Below are 19347 nucleotides of genomic sequence, written 5' to 3' on the forward strand. Positions count from 1 at the left end.
GAGTTTTTTTTTGTTTTTTCTGTCCACCCTGGCCATCGGACCTTACACCTTTCTATGTTAATTAATGTTGTCTTATTTTAATTTCTTATTTTGTCTTTTATTTTTCTTCTCTTCATTATGTAAAGCACTTTGAGCTACTTTTTGTATGAAAATGTGCTATATAAATAAATGTTGTTGTTGTTGTTGTTGTAGCCTATAGTTCCTTGGACCTGTCCAATCAACCTTTTTATATAATAGGATAAAATTTACTATTTTCCAGTCCTTCAGAATATCCCCAATGCATCAAGGGTTTATATATGTACTCACTAGCCTCTTTAAGCACTCAAGGATAAATATTATCTGGTCCTGGTGATTTGTTTGATTTCAGCCTGTTTAATCAAAGCAGTACTTCTTCCTCTGCTACTAAGGAGGTCCTACTAAGAAGAACGTCCTTTGTAGACTCTGTTACCACTGGGAGATTATCCCCTTCCTCATATGTGAAGACTTCAGAAAAATGAAAGCTTAGAACATGCTTTAATTCACTGTCTCTATGTTTTAATTCCCCTTCACTATTCCTGACACACATCACCTCCTCCTTGATTATTCTTTTACTACTAAAATACAGAAAGACTCTTTTTGGGTCTTCTTTCACCTTATCTGCAATATTCTTCTGCCTTTGAACTTCCTTAATACATCCTTCCTAATGGTTGCCGTCATTCTCTCATACACCTTACAATTTACATTGAAGTTATCAGTCTTATGTATCTTATATTGCAGCTTCTTTTTCAACTCCTTTTAACCCAGTGCAGAGAGTTTTCTTTTAATTTAACGTCTTCAACAGTTGCTACATTATATCCCTGTACTAGGACATCTCATAATATATATTAAGTGATAGGCTGACCAGGAGAGAACAAGCTTCTGGAAATGTTCTATCAGTCCATAGTAGCCAGTATGTTGTTCTATGCTGCAGCCTCCTGGAGAAGCAACCTGAGCTCAAAAGAAGCACAATGCCTGAACAAACTTATCAGGAAAGCCTGAAAGTTGTCATAGAAAGTGGCAAAATTGGATACCATCATGAAAAATCCAATCCATCCCCTCCAGGAGCTGCTCTCTTGGAACATTTTTAGCCACAGGCTCATTCCACCTTAGTGTGCTAAGAAGCACCTCTGGGGGGTCTTTATTGCCCACTGCTATCAGGCAATTCAACGCTTCCTCAAGAACTTTGAAATAATATAATATAGATTTAATTATTTATTTTTATTTACTTACTGATTGACTGAATGAAAGATTTACTGTATTATATGTCCCGTGAATAAATTTGCTTATTTTTTAATGTTTCTGCTGCTGTATGCACCTAAATTTTTCCATGGGATTAATAAAGTTTCTCTAATCTATTTAATCTAGTCTAATCTAATCTAACAAACATAAATATCATTTAATCTTATAATGTTGCTTGCTACACATTTGCTTGTCTGGAATAAAGCTGTTTTGTTAGTGACATTATAATAAATAGAGAGACGGAGCTTTGTTTTCTCACTACATCTTGCCTTAGTAATACCGACATCATTTTTAAGTGGAAAGTGTGCAAGATTATTTTAGCTTTCACCATAAATCAAGAGTTTTGTATGAATGCAGCTCATTGATTTCCAAACTTCCATGGATATGGGTGGAAGATACACACAAACAATATCAGGTTTGAAAAAAAATGCTGTGGGAGACACACAGACAAGGAACTGATACATGCCATTTATACCTCAAGAAAATATAAATACAGGGTGTGATTATTTTGAATTAATTTCTATTCCAAGTCCTGATATGATATTCAAACGGTATTTATAAAATATATCCCAAAATGACTAGATGTCCTGTATTCCACTTTTTCACATGATGCACAATGTGATTATCTGGAAATCTGGACAATAAGCACAATGCAACTACCTGAAAATGCATAACTTATCTATATATTTATTAAATGCTAAAGGTTGTCTGTCACACTAAATTCAAGAAACACTGGGCCTTGAACTTAGTCTTAATCAAGAGCTTTTCATGTGATACATGTAACATGTAATCCATGAACTGGAGGTGCAGGCTGTCTCAGCCACGTAACTGGCCTTCAGGTCCTTCTCACAGCATGTAGTGGCACAGACAAGCTCTATGGCTGACAGGAAAAGAATCAAAGTGACATCTCTTGAAGGTGAGGCACACTGCACAGGCTGACTGATCATCTTCACTGCAAATGCAAGTCATATACTTTAAGCACAAAAAGCAATCATATACACCTTATGGGCATGTAAAGAGGTGGTGTTACCATCACCACAGTGACCTGAGGTGCTGTGTTTTATAATGCATAGCACATGAACCACTTTCATTGAGTATTTCCTAGTGTAAAGAATAATGTGCTGGACCAAAAAAAAAAATCACAGCTCATCTATTGCACTTTGCAGTTTCATACATGAAATGTTTATACTCTAAATTAAGAATTAAAAAAAAAACTTGCTTGAATACTTAATATGCATTTATTTGAGTATCAATTACTAATACATAGGCTTTTAGATAATAAATTTGCAATGGTCTTAAATTTGGCATATACAATCATTTGTATCATATCTAGCAAGGAGACAGAAAGATAGATAAAATATCACACAAGTCTGAAGAAATTGCATATATTCAGAAATCAAAGAACAGTGCTCACTTCTACTACTATTGTGTATTTAATGTTTGTTCTCAGGCACCTCTGCTTTTTTAGAGAAACTAGCCATCTCACTCTCCATTAGCTGCCCGTGTTACAATATAAAGGGAGGTTATTAAAGAAAGAAAAGAAAAAAAACCAATGTGTAGCCTGCTACTACTCTGGATTTCATTAACAGAAAACAGTCTTTCCTTAAATCGGTTTATTATTAAAATTCTGGTTTAAACTTCTGTGGTTAGAGACACCTTGTCACTCAGGAACATCAGTAAAACCGGCACAATAGATACTTTATACATAACTCAAATACAGCAAAGTCTAGGTCAAGGCAGACAAAACAACATAGGTTTTTCAGGAGCCATGGGGGAAAAGAAAATAAACAAGCCTAATATGTCTGTCAAGCACAAAAAATTTTTAGCCGGCACCAATTATCTTGAAAATATTTGAAACGTCTATCAATACTTGTCTATGAAAGATCTGCCACAAAACCTAACTATAAGAACAGGAATGGCCTTAAAACACTGAGGCGTTCTATGAACTCTCCCGGACTGTTAGCAGCTGACATCAGTTTATAACTGTAGCATCAGTCTTCCCTCTGCCCTACCCAATACTACACTCAAAGCGACATACATGTGATAGTGATGGTGCTTCAGAGTTGGGCTGCAAGAAAGAACAGATTTCTCAAAAGAAGGTATGACATTTATAATATGAAAGTCATGATCAACACCAGTTACAGAAAATTAAACTAATTTAAAAAATATACTTGTATTCTTTAAATATGAACTATGAAAATTACTAAAAATACACAACTAAACTGAAAAAAAGAAAGAATAAGAACCAACAGCATACTGAAGTATTTTGGGATGTTATAAAAGTAGTGTTGAAAAGTAAATTATTTCATGAATTCAAGTGGATGTATTGTTGATGCATCCATTAAACTAGTAATTGATGTTTTCTGGCTCACCCGGTACAACACCCTAGTATTATTGGCATTAATGAAAAATGAATGATTAAAAGAGGTAGAAGCCTCAAGTAAATGATTACTAGACCTAGTATAGTGAATATAGGGTTTCATCAGTCTTGTAGTAGTTAATGACCACAATAAATCCAGATTCACTATTAGCTAGTAAAACATGACTAAGGAATTATTAACCTGGCATACATAGAGAGTTTTTTTGATTCTGATGTCTAATTAAACACTAAAAGATAGAACACAAAACTCACCTGAATAACAATCTTCAGAGCCTTTACCTTCTGGTCAGAAGCCCAGGCTTCCTTAAGATTTTGGTTGAGTTCCTCAATGCGATTTACATAATCTTGCTGAGAGAGATTGAGCATCTCCTTTTGGGATCCCTACAAAAAAAAAAAGTCAAGACTAAAGAACAGAAAAATATTACGCGTGATACAGAAGTCTTTCTGGATTTTCGAAATTTACCTTGTTTCCTGGCCATGAGTGGCTTCTGCAGTATACTATATTGCCTGTTTTTACATTACTAATTTTTTCTTTGTGAATATTAAACCTTTAGTCAAAAATATAATAACATGAAATAAAGCATGAGTCAACCAACTCAAAAAATGTATATTTATTCATTAAACAAAGTTATGTAATATGAAATGTTTGAAAATATATGGCAGAACTAACAGAAATACAGAATTGTGACATCCCTCATACTCTCTATTTCTGTGTATTTGTCACAATGAATGCTTCTGATATTTAACAAAATGTAATACAGTAATCCCTCGCTATATCGCGCTTCGCCTTTCGCGGCTTCACTCTATCGCGGATTTTATATGTAAGCATATTTAAATATATATCGCGGATTTTATATGTAAGCATATTTAAATATATATCGCGGATTTTTTGCTGGTTCGCGGATTTCTGCGGACAATGGGTCTTTTAATTTCTGGTACATGCAAACTCAGTTGGTTTGCCCAGTTGATTTCATACAAGGGACGCTATTGGCAGATGGCTGAGAAGCTACCCAACTTACTTTTCTCTCTCTCTCTCTTGCGCGGACTTTCTCTGATCCTGACGTAGGGGGATTGAGCAGGGGGGCTGTTCGCACACCTAGACGATAGGGACGCTCGTCTAAAAATGCTGAAAGATTATCTTCATGTTGCTACCTTCTGTGCAGCTGCTTCGTGAAGCGACATGCTGCACGGTGCTTCACATACTTAAAAGCTCGAAGGGCACGTATTGATTTTTGATTGTTTGTTTTTCTCTGTCTCTCTCTCTCTCTTTCTCTGCTCCTGACGGAGGGGGTGTGAGCTGCCACCTTCAACAGCTTTGTGCCGCGGTGCTTCGCATACTTAAAAGCCAAGCAGCCCTATTGATTTGTTTGCTTTCCTCTCTCTTTCTGACAGTCTCAGCTCCTGACGCGCACTCCTTTGAAGAGGAAGATATGTTTGCATCCTTTTAATTGTGAGACGGAACTGTCATCTCTGTCTTGTTATGGAGCACAGTTTAAACTTTTGAAAAAGAGACAAATGTTTGTTTGCAGTGTTTGAATAACGTTCCTGTCTCTCTACAACCTCCTGTGTTTCTGTGCAAATCTGTGACCCAAGCATGACAATATAAAAATAACCATATAAACATATGGTTTCTACTTCGTGGATTTTCACCTTTCGCGGGGGGGTCTGGAACGCAACCCCCACGATGGAGGAGGGATTACTGTATTAGATAAAGGGAACATAACACTATCTATAAATTACTACTTAATATATTTAAGTAATAAAAGTTATCCAATACCAGAATATTGTGTGTGAAATAATAGTTACTTACTCACTAAACAGCTGACCAAAGTTAACTGATAATTAAATTTAGCTGACTGAATACAGACAGACCCGAACACAGACAGCCCTTTTGAAACAGATCTTCACTTGTATATTAAACCTTACCATGACATTGAAGTAGTCACCACATGGCTTCTATAGGAACACTACTTCAAAGGAGATTACAGAAAAAAAAGAGGAAAAAAGTTGTTGACCTATCAACAATGTTACAAAACAATTTCTGAGGTTCTGGTACTCCGCTTCACCACAGTAAGAACCGTTATCTTCAAACAAAGAACATCAGGAACAGTGGTGAATCTTCCCAAAAAAGGACAACAGGCCCAAAGTACATCAAAGAAAAATATGGTGCGAACTGTGAAGCTGGGTCGAGTAGCAGAAGTTTTAAAATGTTTGTTTAAATATTTTGAGGACATCAAAGTATCAACGCTTGTTTTGTGGAGACATGTAAAGGAATTTTGTGTTGATTGTGGCATTATATAACTCCACTCTGACTCAGATTTATATTAGGTAGTGCAAATCTAAATCTAAATCTGGACCAATTATTAACCTAAATTTTCAAGCCACTGATCCAAATTACTTTTTTAATTGGGTTGAGCTGTCATGGAGGTGGGTGGTTGCTTTTTCATAATTGAAAATTTTGTATCTTATAAAATTCTGCCATCTCTTTATCTCAGACTCTCGTCTTTATAGTACTACTACTCATGAAATATGTGACCAAATTTACTGTGGAAAAATAGTTGGAGAAAACACTTTCTTTCACCTGGCTAAAACCTAAAAACCTGGATAAAAATTCCCAGTTTTCAGAAGATAATCAAGTAGCAACAAAGGAGTTCAATAAAAGTTAACAAATTAGAGAACAACGCAAAATACCTTACTTACTTGAGAATCTTTAATGTTTCAAAGTAAGGTGATTATCTTATACAGTACAATAAGGTATATGACTTCCTTGCAACTTAGCATATAAATGTAATGAATTATTATTATTATTATTGTTATTATTAAATCTTCATTTTTATGAAAAAGATGTTAGTTAGTCACAAAGACAATGGAATTTTTTTCTCATTTCTCTCAGTAAAGCAAGCAAAATGTTTAATACTGTATATAATTACTTATAATACCTTCCACATCATACATTTTATAATATTTAAGAGTGTTTCAACACTGACACTACAGTAATTGAATGGTCAGGCAAGAAACAGGAGCACAGTACAGACTTATATGTGACAGCTTATGTCACAGACCTTATCTTGCCAGAAAGTCCAAAAGCAGCCACTTCAAGACTGTCATTCACAATGCTCCAGGAGAAATTACACAACACATTCTAAGCCAGCTGTCAAAGCAATGTGACTTGTAGACCAACACAGACAAGCAGAGCCAGACACATGCTGCCACTGGGACAATTCACTAGAGGCCCAGCACACATTCAGTTTTAGTGCAGAAAATTAATGCTAATAAACAATGCAGAAAAGCAGCCACACATTTTAGATTTAATTGGGAATTAGTAGATTTGATTAGCTTTATTGACCCCAATGTGAAATTTAGATGTAGCAGAAGCATAAAAACAAAGATACAGACTCACAGGACAAATACTACAATTAATGAATAGATAGATACATAAATAAATAAATAAATAAATAAATAAATAAATACAAACATATAGTCATATGAAAAAGTGTGGGAACCCCCCTTAATTCTTTGGATTCTTGTTTATCATTGGCTGAGCTTTCAAAGTAGTAACTTCCTTTTAATATAGGACATGCCTTATGGAAACAGTAGTATTTCAGCAGGGACATTAAGTTTATTGGATTAACAGGAAATATGTAATACTAGCCATGTGCGCACAACTACGTTGCGCGTGTTAAAGTTGTCTGTGAAGGGCTCCCTGTTTAAACACGGCTGCCAGTCGTGAACTGGGCCCTTCGTCACACAGCATTATGATTTTTTTATTAGGGAAACAAAATTACAAAACAAAACCCTTGGACATTGATTCGATAGGAACGGCCTACTCGGAATCACTGTCCAAATAGCAATTATGTGGTGGTGGAGGAGCATTTCTGCTTCTCTCCGTTCACAGTCCGTCTTGTTTTCATGACGCTGTCGTTTCCTCTCACGATCTCTTCTCAACCTTTCTCCAGTCTCGCAGGTTGCTTTGTGGCAATCCAATTGAACTCCAAACGCCGACTGATGGAAAATCACAGAAGTGTGTCCGACTTATATACTCTGACTGCCGACTCCAAGAAGCGGGTGAACATTCGATTTGGACGAAGTGCTGCCAACGACGGTCGATAGAAACAGAAAAAACCACAGTCTCGACAACGAAGCAGGTGTCGACGCCAGATCTAAACACAAAGCACTGTGTTGACGCCAGATCTAAACACAAAAAGTGGTATTGACAGTGTTTGTAAAGAAAAGTAACAACCAAGGCAGTGTCAGGGGAACATGAATTCGCGGACAAACAAAGATCAAGATCCAAATGAAGATTATATATAAAGATTAGTTAATTTAAAGCACAACAATTTGTTTAGTTTGAATGTCTGTGTTTTGAGGTGTGACTGGAGTACTACAGTCTTCAGTAGTATAAGCCTGGAGAAGATTCTTAATGCAATGCCTATGTTTTAGCTGTCTCTCTACTGCCATCTAGTGCTTCTTATTCTAATTCATTCGCAGACAAACAAAGATCAAGATCCAAATGAAGATTATATATAGAGATGCATCACAACAAAATTAGATAGGTGCATAAATTTGGGCACCCCAACAGAGATATTACATCAATACTTAGCTGAGCCTCCTTTAGAAAATATAACAGCCTCTAGACACCTCCTAAAGCCTTTGATGAGTGTCTGGATTCTGGATGGAGGTATTTTTGACCATTCTTCCATACAATATCTCTCCAGTTCAGTTAAATTTGATGGCTGCGGAGCATGGACAGCCTGCTTCAAATCATCCCATACATTTTCAATGATATTCAAGTCAGGGGACTGTGACGGCCATTCCAGAACATTGTACTTCTCCCTCTGCATGAATGTCTTTGTAGATTTCAAACTGTTTTGGGTCATTGTCTTGCTGGAATATCCAACCCCTGCGTAACTTCAACTTTGTGACTGATGTTTGAACATTATCCTGAAGAATTTGTTGATATTGGGTTTCATTCATCCGACCCTCGACTTTAACAAGGGTGTTTTTCTTGGAATGCGGTGTTCTGCTTCCGCCATGCAAAGCACTTTGTGTTATGACCAAATAACTCCATTTTTGTCTCATCAGTCCAAAGCATTTTGTTCCAAAATGAATCTGGCTTGTCTAAATGAGCATTTGCATACAACAGCCTCTGTTTGTGGCATGAGTACAGAAAGGGCTTCTTTCTCATCACCCTGCCATACAGATGTTCTTTGTGCAAATTGAGCTGAATTGTAGAACGATGTACAGATACACCATCTGCAGCAAGATGTTCTTGCAGGTCTTTGGAGGTGATCTGTGGGTTGTCTGTAACCATTCTCATAATCCTGCACATTTACCGCTCCTGAATTTTTCTTGGCCTGCCAGACCTGCTGGATTTAACAGCAACTGTGGCTGTGGCCTTCCATTTCCTGATTACATTCCTTACAGTTGAAATTGAAAGTTTAAACCTTTGAGATAGCTTTTTCTAGCCTTCCCCTAAACCGTGAGACTGAACAAGCTTTGTTTTCAGATCTTTTAAGAGTTGCTTTGAGGATCCCATGCTGTCATTCTTCAGAGGAGAGTCAAAGGGAAGCACAACTTGCAAACACCTATTCTCATGATTGGACACACCTGTCTATAAAGTTCAAGGCTTAACGAGCTAATCCAATCAATTTGGTGTTGCAAGTAATCAGTATTGAGCAAACCTTTTCATATGACTGTACATAAATGTATATTTTTAGAGTAATAGCATTTAGTTTGGGACATCGGGAGGTCTACGGTGGGTTGGCACCCTGCCCAGGATTGGTTCTTGCCTTGTGCCCTGTGTTGGCTGGGATTGGCTCCAGCAGACCCCCGTGACCCTATGTTCGGATTCAGCGGGTTGGAAAATGGATGGATGGATGGACATCGGGAGGTGGCACTGAATTTCCGGATAGCATCAGTCAGAAAAGATCTCCAGTGGCACTTCTTAGTACACTGTTGTGGAATGACCCTGTAGCTAAATTTATGCAAAGGCAATTTTTTTTTTTTACAATAAATGATCCAATTACTTTTATTATGAACACCAATAAAATTACAGTCTATAACACCTACTGATATGATTTATGAGAAAGTATCAAAGTTACTTTAATAAAGCTATATATTACATATTTTAGATGAATATATGAGATGGACAATCCTGTCTGTGGCCCTACTTTAATAAAATGAAAGCTAGCAAGGTGGTCCCAATTGTTCACAAGCTTGTTAGGATAACCTTTTGTGGAGCATTTTATTTAAGTCTCATGGACTTAATTATACTGTAACAAGTGCCACCATCAAGGTATGACCTGCTACACCTCACTAGTCTATCTAGGATGGAGCAAAGTTTGAAAAGAAGGCCAATACCAAAATCATATCAGTGTCCCAACAGTTTCCGGCCCCTTACCAAATCCACGTACTGTATGTCATTACTAGCAAGGAAAGAAATAAAAGAAACTCTAATTAACCACTAAACACTTTACAATAGGGATTTTTTTGTAACATAAAATCCATACAAAACCCATCACATGGCTTCTTTAGTTCACTCTACAAATCTCAACTATTCAAAGTTTACTGTATTTTTATTAGTCTAACAAATTTCATATAAATTACAGAATAACACAATTCTCAGACAAAACAAGTAACCTACTACCTGTATAGATGTAATTGTAATGAATAAATTAAGTGTGTTATAATTTTCAGCAAAGCAGGTAGAAAGGATGGAAACAACTCTATCATCAGTGAAGAAAACCAGATCAGCCCCACCACAATAATGTTGTGGAGTCCCTATTTGTCCCTGATCCTCTCTCCAACTGCTGCAGTACACCGCCAGACTTTCTGTTCAAGGTGGCCACTTCTCCTGTCCTACCAAATGATCCATCAAATATTTTTTTGGTTACACTCAAGACCACTACTACTTCTTTGCTCTAATGCTGTTGAGTTTCCAAATTAGTGGCGTTGTCTTTTTCCCTCTTAAGCATCATATGCCATTTTAAAGGTCTTCTGGTAGTGTCAAAACCAGTGTCCATAATAACCTGCAACACTCAACCTGAAAACATTCTTACACTGAAGAGCCACTGTAAGATGCTGCTCCCTTTCCCTAAAGTTCATAGGCAGCAAATGTTCCAAACTTTTGGAGCAGCATGACAAACACAGTAACATGGATAGCCACAAAAAAGAAAATCCACTCTGTCACAGTATTACAATATAAGTGACATGATCCTAAATTATACTGAAAGAGAATTACAGCAATCCTACATTTCAGATTTTGCAACTGACACAATTGACACAGTGACATTAGCAGAGGGAGAAGACAGAGCACATCTAATACTGAATACAGTAATTACCGTGACTAATGTTAGGACCACAGGGTTGTTCATGATTCCCTTTGCTTAGTTAAAAAAAAGTCACATGTTGAGGACAAAAAGGTACTTAATGAAAGCAGGAAGAAATATTTTAGCAATTTATAACAGTTTACCTCCTCAAGGTCATCCAATTCTTCCAGTCGTGTCCGCACCTTCTCAGACACTGCTGAGCTTGGACTGGGTGCTTTCCCTGCAAAGCAACACAACTCGAAAATTACCAAAATGTTTTAAACTACACATAAGCCAAAAGTCTGTGTAAAAATACACCAGATGAGAGAAGCTAGACAAAAGCTATTATTAAGAATCAACCACAAAACTCCTATGAATATAGCATATAGTACACCCAGAACTCATCTCAAACAACAGCCTTAACCCAGTTGATCAAAAGCACATTTCCTCTCTTTCAGAGTGTACAGTTCTGTAAAAATATATCTTTGTCATTACTCTGCCTGGACCTGGGAACTGGAAATATATTTTCAAGTATGGATATCAGGCATCAATAAAAACTGCTCCATAAAGACTATTTGGAATTTCCAGCTGCACTTTAACCATATGTGTCACTGAGACAGCATATACAAATACAATCAAAGATGACCTGGGGGTCTTAGGAGGTACAAATCCTCATTTCATATCATTTATTTACTGAAACAAATCTATCCCTGTGGATGTCATCACTACATTAACATAAAAAAGATAGACTTACCTTTGTCTGATCCAATAAACAAATTCTGCAGAGAAAAAGTAAAGCAGAGAAATACTATAAAATTAACAAGAAAAAGAAAACATTTTAGTGGTTAAATTAGATTTTGAATATTAGAATAGGGGTGAACGTATCTGTCAAAATATATTCAGAAAATTCAAAAAGGAAGCAAATTTCTTCATGATGCTAAAAAAAATAATTTTTGTTATGTATATTCAAGACTTCTTATGGATCCAGGATCCTTGGTTCAATTTCTGTGCGCTGCTGCTGTCCATACAGATTTTTCTCCCACATCCCCAAAGAGGGACATAGTTGGCTATTGGCAATTCTCTGTTGCAGATGTCTGTTGGATTAGGTGGACTAAATAATATTCAGTTTAATTCAAGATGCTGTTAATTTTTACTTGCACTTTCCTTTGTGCAGCACGTAGAATTTGAATTTTGTAAAACATGTTTTATAAATTTTATTCAGAGATAACTACAACCACACAAATGCTTTTGATGCACATTACTGAATTACATACTTAATGTACAAATTAACGGATACAGGTTAAACCATGTGTGCTGTTATTTTAAAGGCAATTAAAGGAGATGTCTGAGGACATTACACTATTTGTGAATTTTCACTGTACGCAAAGCTTACAAATCCCACCCACATGATGAGGTTCTACTGTACTGTAAGAACACTCTTTACAGTATGTAGTTATGACAGTTTTGAAAATAAAAAAAATATATTACAGTATTTAACATTTAATTTCAAAGTAAGATAACATATAAAAATAACTTCTTTGTATGATCAAATGGGTTGTAGCAGCAAATGACAGTCAGGATTTTATTATAAAAAATTTCATTTTTTATAATTATTCATTAGCAAAGCCAGCCACAAAAGTTTAACTCTTTTAAATGTGCTTGTGTTGTCATGCCACAGATATTTTCGTTTTAAACAAAATTACCACACACGCACATAATCTATAACAAAAAATATGACTACTTAGGATGATTGAATTTTACCAGTATTAAAATGCATTTCACAACTGGAAGGTATAAAGGGAGTAGTAGCTATACAGATCCTAGCACTAACATTAACACCCTATTAATACTAATATGGTACTATTACTACTGCTTGCTTTGCTCGGTTTCTTTTAAAGCAGGGGTGTCAAACTCAGTTTTATTGAGGGCCAAAGTAACACTCGTGCAGTTTTAAAAAGTAAGCACAATGCATTAAGTCAAAATGTCTTCTCCTTCATGAGACTGTAACAACATGCTAAAACACTCAAGTTCTTTATGGCAGTGTGGCATGTCACCCTCTTTTAATTTTTTCTTGAAGGGTCATTATGACTCAATGGTTTCCATTCCAACTGTATTATAGCAGCCATATTGCACTATGCTGTGCAGATTAACACAAGCAGCCACTGGAGACAGATGTAAACATAATTCGTCTAAATTATATATAGATTGTGGTGGACGCCTGGAAGGACCGGGAGAGGGACAATGCCTCTTCTGGACCATGAGGGGGCAGCTGCCCTGGTCTGCATCGGGGCCACAGGATCAGAGCTTAGAGGCTGGTCCCTGTTGGTGCTCATGGCCAAAGCCAGGGGGCAGCCAGAGGATTATGGAGCCCTGGACTGCAGAACCTCCGCCACAACCGGAAGTGCTGCTGGAAGAAATTCCAGGCACATCCAGAATACTTCCGGGTGTTCATGCGGCACTTCCACCACACCAGGAAGTGCTGCCGGAAGATCATTGAGAAGCACCTGGAGCACATCCTGAGGGTTATAAAAGGGGCCGCCTCACTCCATTAGTTGAGCTGGAGTTGGGAGGAAGAAGACGGAGCTTGTAAGAGGAGGAGTGAGGGCGACAGAGAAGAAGGAAAAGGCAAAGAAAGGACTGAGCTGAGTTTATTGTTTTGCTGTAGAGAAGGTGACAATAAAAAGTGTGTGCTTTTGGACATCGTTGTGCCTCAGTGTCTGTCTGTAACCGGGCTGGTCTTTTACAAGATATAATCTATACATGAAATGTACATTAAAGGGGGTCAGCCATTGTGGGCTGCATGTAATATGTTTTCAGTATTGATGAATCAGGCCACTTCAAACAAGTCTAAAGGCCGGATTTACCCAGGCTTTGAGTCTGACACCCTTTGCTAAAGGGACATTAGTATTTGGGAAAAATACCTGCCTTGTGTTGCTATTACATACTCCATAAATATATATGCATAGTGCCTTTTATTTATTATGTTTTTGTAATGCAAATGAAATTACAAATGCATATACATTTTCAACCTTTGTATATGTTAAACAACATGTGAAATGCTGTCGATAAAATGTGACTTACAATGGAAAGCTTCTCTGTAGTGGTGAATCTTGCCAAGATCTCACTTCGTTTCCCAGACCATGGTTCAAAATCAGTCCCCACAACAGTTTCATCATCTTTGTCTTGCTTCCTGTTTCCAGACTCCTGCAGAAACAAATCATTTGAAGCTATTTCAATTGTGACTCTCACTTAACTTAACATGATATTACCAATTAGTTCAAATAAATATTGATAATGTATGAATGGAAGAATGTGTGAACAAACTGCCCAGGTAATAACCAAGAATCTATCAGTTTTACGTATCTCGTATTTTGAGAACCATTTTCACCAAGAGATGTTATGTACACTAACAGTCAAACATTCTGGAACATCTAACTTTCTTCAGTTTTTCTTCAACTTTAATCATTTGAAATGCAATGAACGGCTTAAAATGGTGAAAAGGTAAGCAGTACAACTGACAGTGGCTTAAATTTAAAGTTTTGGTTAGCAAAAATTGAAAAAAATAAATTTCAGGATATTATAAATGGGTCTTCTTCAGGGAACAACTAATAGGTTACAACCTACAGATGTTATGCAGCAATTAAAGTAAATTAAGCCTTTCAGGTTGAAGCAAACAATTTGCACAGGTGTCCCAACTTCTGTTAATTACTTAAAAGCCCTCTGTCTCTCTTAGAGCAGATTTGTAGCAGACTGTGTCAGTGAAAATGGAAAGAAAATGGCAATGAAGAAATTAAATGAGACAAGAGCATTATTACCCTTTGAAGTGTTGGCCTTTCCTTTAGAGAAATGGCAAAAAAAAGGTATCAGTGAGTAAGGTGTCCTAAACAATCCAAAGACAATTGCAAACAAGAAGAAACTCTGATAGGATGAGATCTGGCAGAACCAAAGTCACAACCCAATCAAAAGACAAGTTCCTGAGGGTCACCAGCAAACGTGAAAGGCGCCTCACAGCACAACAGTTTCAAGTACAGCTTAACAGTGATCGAAAAGAGCAAGTCTCAGTTTCTACTGTGTAGAGGAGACTTTCAGTTGCTGGTTTGGGGGGGGGTGGTTTGGGGGGGGGGGGGGGGGGGTTGTGGAGTGTCAGTAAGAAGCCATTCCTTGAAAGACAAAACAGGACCTTGAAATACTGGCTGTGGACTACTGAAGACTCGTAGAAAGTCTTATGGACTGATGAATCAAAATTTGAAATCTTTGGTTCATCAAGCAGAGTGTTTGTATGCCGTCAAGTTGGTGGAAGGATGGTTCCTTAGTGTGTGACACCAACTGTCAAACATAAAGGAGGAAGTGTAATGGTCTGAGGTTCTTTTGCTGAAGGTTGTCAATGGGCCAAGATTAACTGTAGAAGAACAAGTAAAAAAATCCAAAACACACACTCTTTTTTTGTCATTTAAACTAAGAAAATTTAGTGATATCCACATTTTGTCTTTCAGACATTCCAAAATAGGTTTAAGAGAATTTGTTTTGATCTGTTTCACTGAAAGATACATCTGTTTATCATCTGTGTAAGAATTGAAAGAAAAAATCTTTACCAAATGCTGCACTTAGATCTAACAGCAACAAGACAGCAGTATCTCCAGAGTCACTTATTAACAAGAGATTGTTAAAAACTCTTAAAAGTGCAGACTCTGTACTGTGGTGTGTCTTAAAACCAGACTGAAATACTTCAAAAATGCCATTTTCATTTAAAAAGGTTTGCAGCTATAGAAAGACAACCTTCCCCAGAATTTTAGAACGAAAGAACAACTTAGAGATGGGTCTGAACTTTGAAAAATCTGTAAAATCCAGATTTTGTCTGCAACACAGCATATTTAAAAAAAAAAGGCTGGGATTGAACCAATCTCAAGATAGCTAAAGACTAGCAGGAACAATATCTAGCGGATAACTTGATGGTAACTAATTACTTCTGCCAGAAAAGGGACAGATAGAGGCTCAAACTGATGAAAAATGTACATGTAGAAGGGACAGATGGGTCATCAACAGAGGGTGTAATGTGGGATCTAATGTTAGCAATTTTGTTGACCAAAAATTGGAGAAAATCCTTGCAGACTGTTGGTGTCATGTCAGGCCATGCAGGAACAGACGAGTGAAGAATAATGTTTAAAGTGTTAAATAAAACTCTAGGTCTATGACAATTATTTGAAATAATTTCTGAAAAAATACTTTACCCCCATTAAATTTCATAGCTTTGTAGTAATTAGACAAACTGTCCCTGAAAATATCAAAGAACACCTGAACCTTGTATTTTTTCCACTTGTGCTCTGGTCACCTACAATGCCCCATTTCAAGCAGCACCATTAAATTATAGTTCACATTACTTTTCTGAAATGGAACTTGACATCAGTATTACACTACAATAAACAGGTAATGTGTACATAAGGTAATAAGGTAACATTTTCTTAGGACAAATTGCTATTTATTGCATTAAGAATATAACAAATGTGTCATTAATTTCCCAAATAATAGGCTAACATCACTAATGTAATGTAAAGTTAAAATAAAAATAGAACATAAAAATATAATAATATAATCAAATTTATAGGATTAGGTTTTCAGTGCTTAACCTTAAACGGAAAACAGAGTCTAAAATGTGAGAGCATTTATCATTAAACAAAGTGACAAGACTGTCAGTGCTCATCTGAGGTGGGGGAAAAAAAAAAATCACACAGCATCCATAAAAGCCATAAAAAGCTATACTTTCCATAAAAGAAAGTATGAGAGAAAACAATATGCAAATGTTATTTTTATAACAAGAAAGAAAAACTACATGCTCTGAATGTAATATTTTAGAAAATACTGATGTAACTGTTCCGGAAGTTCTATTAACTTATCACGAAAAAATGTATAAAAAATTCACATTTGCAGTTTGGACAATTAAGAAAGAAAAAAAATGTACTTTGGCCTTTACTGGTTCATGAGTTTTAGGCTTCAGACGTGAAATTTTGTGGGCAGTATTTCTTGCAATAACTTTCTGAAGATATGCAAAGTGTTAAATAGTATGGCATTCTCTTTCACAATGTATGTTTACCAGAAATACTGGGGAGTAGGGTAAAAAAAAAAAAATCTGTTCAAAACTTTTTTTTTATTATTTTTGCCCATGTTCTTGGTTCTTTTCTCTTTCTCTCAGGAGGGGGATGAATTCTGTTTTGTTAGATTTTGGCATTTTTGTTCTTGCTTTATTTTTTTAACTTTCTGATTTTTCCCCCCTCTAGTTTGACTTTGAAATCATTTGTTGTATAATTTCAGCTTGATAACATGGAATGTTATTTTCTTGAAATAAAAAATGTAAAAAAATAAATAAAGATTAATGAATACAAAAAACACACAGACAAAGATGTAAACATGCACTAAGTTTAATTTAAACAAAAAACTGCATACCCCAGCACTAATTCTGGCACTGAGAGGGTCAGTCACTGCAGCAGCAAAAACAGACAAGGGATCAGAACCATCTAGAATTGAACTGAGTGGATCAGGGGCAGAGCTAGAAGAAGATGAAGAAGACGAGGTGCTCCCCTTGCGCCCAGTCCGCCTGGTTTTGGAATCAGTTACCTGTAAATATTATTTGGAAAACATTAAACCAATTAAGCAGTAACTGAAGAAGAAAAAAAAATGATTTAATATATTGCTAAATAAACAGTAAAACTTTTCTTGTTTGACATGCTACAATTTCACTTAAAACTTTTGTTTATAATACAAGGGGGTTCCGCCCCCTGCTCGCTTTGCTCTCCAACCCCCGTGTTGTACTTTAAAGTTTCAATAAAAACAATATTTTGGAATTACCTTTTCTTCAAGATCGCACTGAATTTTAATTCCGTTTTTGGAGATACATCATGACAACGCAACATATAACTGCCCATGAGTGAATATTGTTTCTTTTACTCTAGTAAATAATCCAACTTTTTCTAATGTTTGTCCCTGTGATCTGTTAATTGTCATAGCAAAAGCTATTCTCATGGGAAACTGTAAACATTTTAATATGAATGGCATATCAAGATCTCCTTTGGTGTCTAATGTTATTCACGGAATATATACTACATTACCTTTCTTGTCGCCTGTTAAAATTTGCATCGCTTCTCCGTGATCATAAATATACACCTGACCGAATTGTGTTTTCTTCGAAATTAAACTTGTCATTGCTTTAATTGTTGCGGGACCACAGATTCTCATAGCGTATAGTCCATTATTGTGTAAATCTATGTTTTGAGCATTGAATGATGCGAAGGCGAAAAGATTACTGTAGACTCGTACTGTATATTTTGCCTGTAGTGTTTGTGGATTTTGCAGTGAGCTGTCGCCCTGCCTGGGGTTTGTTCCTGCCTTGCGCCCTGTGCTGGCTGGGATTGGCTCCAGCAGACCCCCATGACCCTGTTTTCGGATATAGCGGGTTGGGAAATGACTGACTGATTGACTGTTTGTGGATTTCACTTTCCCCAAACATCAAATCTTTTAATTCTCTTGGATACACCTCCTCATTGTGTAGAAACACTACTTTTCCCTGATGGCAACATGAATTTGACGATCTACAAGTCTCTGACTTAAACTTCAAAGCCTTACAATGTTTCCATACTTCTGACATATCACCTACTGTATGTCCATATATTTGATCTCTATTCACCATCCATTATTTCACCAAGTAATAATTTCTCTTTGTTAGCGCTAATACGATCTTTACTATCTTTTTTTGATACTTTCAAATTTTTCTGCTTTTATATTCTGTAACTTGCTCTGCATGTATATCACGCCTACGTTTTTTTTTGTCTTTTGAATTCCACTGTTTTCATTATCTCTAACCTGCTCTACATGTGTTTTGCTCCCTTCATTTTTGAACCTCTTTATGACGTTTTACTTTGTTTTCTACTCTGTCTTTTATTTATGATCTCGCTTTGTCCTGCTATTATTTCAATTACACCTGGTCCGTGATGATTATTTTCCCTTTTTTCGAGTAATAATTTTCATTTGTTTGCGCTAATGCGATCTTTACTATCTTTTTTTTTTGATACTTTCGAATTTTACTGCTTTCATATTCTTTAGCTTTCTCTGCATGTGTATCATGCCATCATTTTTTTTGAGCCTTACGAATTCCACTGCTTTCATAATCTCTTATCTGCATTTTTTTCTCCAACGCTTTTGGGTCTCTTTTCTCCGCGCTGCTCTTTCTTCTTTGCTTAGTCGTTGACGTTTCATCTAGAGCGTATTGTCCTTATATGCTTTATATGAGCTGAGAGCAGAGGATCTGTGTCTGCTAAAAGCCTTTACATGACTGAGAGTTTTGATGACTGTGGCCTTATTTGAAAATGGTTGTAAGTTAGTGTGTGACTTGCAAGAATCTCATGTTCCATGTCC

At 36.5% G+C, this 19347-nt stretch overlaps 1 protein-coding gene across 2 annotated transcripts in view; it reads right to left on the reverse strand.

Moving 5' to 3' along the window:
• vps35l (VPS35 endosomal protein sorting factor like) overlaps positions 1 to 19347 on the reverse strand; it is a 100130-nt gene that overhangs the window by 78278 nt on the left and 2505 nt on the right. For both annotated transcript variants that reach the window (XR_007936303.1, XM_028813771.2), the window contains exons 3-7: positions 17383 to 17553; positions 14026 to 14148; positions 11699 to 11723; positions 11109 to 11185; positions 3890 to 4018 (exon numbers count right to left, since the gene is read on the reverse strand). Coding sequence is in view for 1 of the 2 variants with exons in the window: in XM_028813771.2 (XP_028669604.2) it covers positions 3890 to 4018; positions 11109 to 11185; positions 11699 to 11723; positions 14026 to 14148; positions 17383 to 17553 (525 nt within the window). In the remaining variant the exon portion in view is untranslated. The remainder of the gene's footprint in view (positions 1 to 3889; positions 4019 to 11108; positions 11186 to 11698; positions 11724 to 14025; positions 14149 to 17382; positions 17554 to 19347) is intronic.

This window comes from Erpetoichthys calabaricus, chromosome 11, assembly GCF_900747795.2.
Source record: "Erpetoichthys calabaricus chromosome 11, fErpCal1.3, whole genome shotgun sequence".
NCBI lineage: Eukaryota > Metazoa > Chordata > Cladistia > Polypteriformes > Polypteridae > Erpetoichthys > Erpetoichthys calabaricus.